The following is a 5,517-nucleotide window of genomic DNA, read 5'->3' as shown; positions in this document are numbered from 1 at the left end:
TCTTTCTTGTGTGTACAATGCAAACAATGTGACAAAGGGAAAACCACTTGGGAATCCCTACTTCCGGCCTTTGCATAACTGCGTGATGCATATTCAGACACTTTTTGACCATCAGCAAATTCATGCACCACATATCACGCATTACATTTTATGTGTGCATAGAAACCACTACAACTATTTTAGTATAAAGTGTTGGGTTCTCATTGCACACCACTCATTACGCACTGTGCGCACACTGAAACTTAACTGTTGGACATGAGCATGTCTTCACATAACGACTGACCTACCAACAGCTGCAGTTAAAGGAAATTAGTTTCAGGAAATTGGTTTAATACACGAGAAGAGAAACAAATTAGCATTCTTCAGAAAGGTCAGTAGTAGATAATAAAGATCGAATGTATACATGAAAACAAGTGATAGGAGACAATATGGAAGTTGAAATATTAGTACAAGAATGAACTGAACAGCCGCCCACTACATCAATGTCAACAAACTATGTCAGTTAAGTGATCCACAGAATTAGGTTCTATTAGTGAGTGTGACCAAACTTAATAACAAACAAGAACCAATTCAATTCTTTCACATAAATATTAACAATAACATTCAGTTATTATGTAAGTAATCTTATAGAAAAACAGATTAAAAATGGGTATAAGTAGTACATAAGTAATCTTATATATACATGGAATTCAAATACAAACAAAAAACTCAATAATATTTTAATGAATTATTTCTCAGAAAATGAGACATCTGTTTCATTCAGTATGGGCCATGAAGGGGAAGTGTGTGCATTGCAAGGCAACCAATGCCTAGGTAAAACATCTAGTGTCTAAAAGCCATTAAGAAGCACCAACACCACATTGTGTAATCACTACCCGTCTTGTGATTAGTCCACTACACGTCTACAGGTGACCAGAACTCTTAGCACCGGCACCACCTGTGTCTACGTGGTTAGCTATACTTACAGGAATCACTTTGGACAAAACCTAGCAGGAAGAAACGTACATGTGTCTAGGCAGTACCCTCAAAGATGCAATAACCGTCAGTATCCTGATACATGGAATACGATGCTAAAGTGATGGATCATAGACACACAGAATTGTGCTTTGACCAAAACATTCCGTATCAAAAACTTTATATATATATATATATATAAAAGTAAACTTGTGTTCAGAAATACTGCATTAATTCCAGCTTGACATGTTTTCAGACAAAAACAATAATTTGGATCATAATATTGGCGGTATATTGCTATATTGAAAATCTCTAGAATCTAATTCAAATTGTATTCTTAGTCTACATTTAAAACATTCTTTAACAAAACTTTGAAGAATGACATTCAAAATTCTAAGCAAATGTAACTACAGAAATAAAACGTCACTTAAAATTACTCATACAACATAACTGAAATCCACTGATATAAGATTCTTGTATATGGCATACAATTTAATTTCATAATCCAGGCATATTGCATACGCCAAAAAGTATCCTAGAAAACAAACCAGCTAGTACAAAAAGATATCGAACGTAAGTCTTCCTTTAGAGGTCTGGATACAAAACTGCATGCATTACTATGTCGGGAGTTTGCTAGAAACAGTGGCGCCACCTACTTCCTTCTTCTTTCCTTCGCCATCCTCAGAGTCTGGCTGCTTGCTAAAGACTCGCTCCAGCTGCAATAGTCGGGCAATATCACTTGACCTGTCACACTTGGCATGTAAATGGCACGTTTATTACATGTCAATATCACAGAGCAGTCCATCACTTACCTCGTATATAACATGCTGATATGATGTATATCTCTAACCTACAGTGTATATTTCACACTGAATGTCTGTAGATCATACTTCTCTATTCGGCAGATTATGTATAACACATTATCACGGATGGACAAATGTTGGTTTATCTAAATCATTAAATCTCTAATATGACAAAAAACATATGTATTTAAGTCAACTGCATTTAAAAACACTCCAGTTTGAGTGACGATGTTCCTCACAAAAAACTTCACATTCACACTAAAATCAGTTTCCACTGAATGTGACCAAGATCAAATATCACAAACTAAGACAACTAGTGTATCATCTGTTAAGTATTGGTATTTTAAATGTTCAAGTTTCAGGATTTTCTCAAGTTATGGACATTTGGGTAATTTTTTTCAGTAGTGTTTGAAATTTTGTATTTGTACATTTTCGGAGAGTTTAATTTTGACTTAACTTATCTGAACCAAGGAAACAGTGCAGATATATCAAATATAAAGTCAAGTTTAAAAACCCCAGCCAGAAAACAAAAAAGTTAGTACAAAATACAGTATCCCAACATCCCAAAATGTTACCATGATTTTCCAATCCAGCAAATTATAAGCATTAGGGTGTCCCCCCAAAATGCTATCCTGAAGCTGTTCATCCAGCAATACTGCTAAACATGATGAGCATTACAATCACCAGCCCTCTCTTGTAAAATACCACACCAGATGTAATAGTATTAATCCACAGTATATTATATCACAAATATATCATACAATATCACTACAGAGGTTAATTCACAGATTGTAATACAATACAACAAACATGGATTTATTCCACTGCTTCCACAACAAATAACTTATCATTTCATCTGACATAATATTGTTACAAAGGTTTTATATTTGAATGTTTGAGTAGCATTCTTGCACAGGCTCCTTTCTTTTGACTGCAGATCTTTCCATGGGTTTGATTTTGAATGTTGAGTTCTTACATGCATGCCCTCTCCACTGGCAGTAATCTAGGTGAAACCAGCTGCAACCTCACTAATGCACATTTCTGTCAATTGTTTAAACCAGGAGTATATGATCTACATACAGGTTTTCATGCAAGCTACATGGTATTTTACTGGGCCAGCTATGTTCTAGAATATGTACATTCATAACCACACCTTTGTGCCACATTTTTCATACACGTATCACTGAAATAGAACATTCCAACGATATTTAGTATCTGTCATATACTGACACTAGACAACTTACCTGTAAGGTATGACTTGTCTGTCACATTGTCTAGCAATGTCAGATGTCAGAGAAGCAATCAGTGACACGATCTACATAATCGATAGCTCAATGACTAGTGAATGGCTGAGTGATGGCAGCAAGGAACAAAGCCATGGCAATCAACATGTGAAAGTCGTCATCACAGTTCCAACTCATCTAGATACAGAAACGGAGGAACAAAATCTCCTGCAGAGAACATTCCTGGCAGTTTTCTAACCATGCTGAAGCAGGGTGTGTAGAATACTCCCAGGAGATATCTGTGAGAGCTTGTGATGCGAACATGCCTAGCTGAGAGAGGTGTATAAAAATCTGTGCCACAAGTATAAACACACCTAGCAGCAACACAGCTTTTCAGACCATTCTATAAGATGAAAATCTTATAGAACATGAAAGTAAGATGTATGTATATACCCACATCTGAAAGATGTAACTATAATTTGATGCAACAATATTCACTTCAAATGCCTACCTGAGAGTCACTGATAATTACTCTTAGCAAAGACATTGATCTATAACCCTTGCAGAGTCACTGACATGTATGCCAATGAGAAAGTCAATATATACACCTGGCAGAGTCACATACCTATTTAAGTGTCCTTGATAAATACATCTTGTAGAGAGTCACCGACATACTCCCAATGATCAATTGCTGATGTAAATTATATGACATATAGATCTAGTGCTGAGTAAATACAAAATATACCCTTAACTGATAGCACTACAAACACCAGCAGAGAGTTTGTACAGGGTATATATCTGAAGACGGACACCCTCTGATGGTCAGCATGCCTTTGTACGGAGTATCGAAACATGCTGTCTGGTTACGGATTGGTTAATACTGGTCAGTTAAAACACACAGATATGTAGTGGGTCAATCAAACAAGAAAAGTATCACTGTTAACTGGTGAAGAATAAAACAAAACAAGCATGGCAGGCAACAGAACACACTGAGCAAAGGTTCTAGCAAAGACGAGCAAGCACACCCAAAGTCCCACAATACAAACACCAAGCAACCAAACGCATCGCATGCAGCACACAATACACATGAACCATGCAGGGGAGACGACGGGGGTAAGCAATGGGTCAGTATCATGGGAGAATTGATATACAGGTGATGATGATGCTACACTGGGTGATGACACTAATCAACACAAGTCTGTTTGAACCCTGAAGCTGAAGGACACTCCAGCCCTGATGGATGATGGTGAAGGAAACATGGTCCAAATCTTGCTTAGTTCTCAATGTCAAAATCCGAAATGAAATCTCTTTAACACTACATCTAAATACAACTTTCTGGGTTTTAATTACTTTTCACGTAAGAACAGATAACACTAACAATGATATATCAATAATGAGATGCATTTATAAATGCAAACTTTGCAATTCCTATCTCTTAAATTGAATAATTTCACAAATATTTAAGAGGTTTGTTACAATTTTCCTTTCCTTCCTCCAGATATGATAACTGTGCCCTAAGCTGAGTGTTGTGATTTCAGGGAAAAGTAGTGACTCTAGGGAGACGTACAGCTAACATTGTCTGTAGTCTTTGTCTTTCCCGAGGTACAAACTTTCGCTCATGAGGGGGAAGAATGAAGAAAGATTCCAACTGAAAAAAAAGAGATGAAAGACATTGTGAAAAAAAAATACTGATACCTTCACCCTCCAAACACCTCAGGATCATACTAAAAACCTGACTTCCAGCCATCAGCATTAAGGAGTCATATGCAATTACAAAAATATAAAAACAATACCAAAAAATAAATACACGGTTGACATGAAATTTACTTTTGGCATATAAAATGAGATACCAAAATATTAAAAAGGACAAAACCATTACAGTAAATACAATGTCAAGAATGTGATAAAATTATTGTCACTGTAGTCATAGTGCAGTACAACATGGAACAAAAATACTTCCTGGGAACGAAAGACACTTCAGACAGACAAAACCTTGGCACCATGTACATGCAGAGCTTGTAAAGAAAATATACTCTATGTGATGAAGAAGAAATGTAAGACACACTGGGCACAACTGGCTCAGTGCTATGATTATTTCACCATAACAGTTTAATCATTGCAATACATGCAGTGATCGGTGCAGGCTCGTGTGTCGTAGTTGACCCTAAACTGATGCAACTAGACTGGGTCTGTAGCCTCTATGCATACAACTAAAACTGCTGATGTGGACAGTCCTCTTCCCAGTGACACAGTCTCAAGTGAAAAATATCCTGCTGACCATATCATGGAGTTATGTCCCTTTGAATCCAAACACTTTACTTTTCAACTTTCTTATGTCACATAATGTAACAAAGACAAATAATTTGGTTGTTTGAAATTCATTTGGTTACATTCCCATGTCACAAAAAATTGCGAAAGAAGGTAGAACTAAAGTGACTTTTTGATAGATTTCTAATGATGCTAACTCTAACAGTACAAAAAAGCATTTTGAAAATATGTGAATATGATGTATGGCTCAAATTAGTTCTGTTATGTGA

General features: G+C 36.3%; 1 protein-coding gene across 4 annotated transcripts in view; it reads right to left on the bottom strand.

Annotated features, from left to right (window-relative positions):
• LOC137273911 (calcium uptake protein 3, mitochondrial-like) overlaps positions 1-5,517 on the bottom strand; it is a 92,795-nt gene that overhangs the window by 5,263 nt on the left and 82,015 nt on the right. For 2 of the 4 annotated variants that reach the window (XM_067806814.1, XM_067806812.1), the window contains 3 exons: positions 4,548-4,628; positions 1,611-1,670; positions 966-986 (listed from right to left, as the gene is read on the bottom strand). In XM_067806814.1, coding sequence (XP_067662915.1) covers positions 966-986; positions 1,611-1,670; positions 4,548-4,628 — 162 coding nt within the window. The remainder of the gene's footprint in view (positions 1-965; positions 987-1,610; positions 1,671-4,547; positions 4,629-5,517) is intronic. The other 2 variants (XM_067806815.1, XM_067806813.1) reach the window with 1 other exon arrangement.

Source organism: Haliotis asinina, chromosome 2 (assembly GCF_037392515.1).
Source record: "Haliotis asinina isolate JCU_RB_2024 chromosome 2, JCU_Hal_asi_v2, whole genome shotgun sequence".
Classification (NCBI taxonomy): Eukaryota; Metazoa; Mollusca; class Gastropoda; order Lepetellida; family Haliotidae; genus Haliotis; species Haliotis asinina.
The sequence above is the reverse complement of the archived record's forward strand: the minus strand, read 5'-3'. Positions and strand labels throughout refer to the sequence as shown.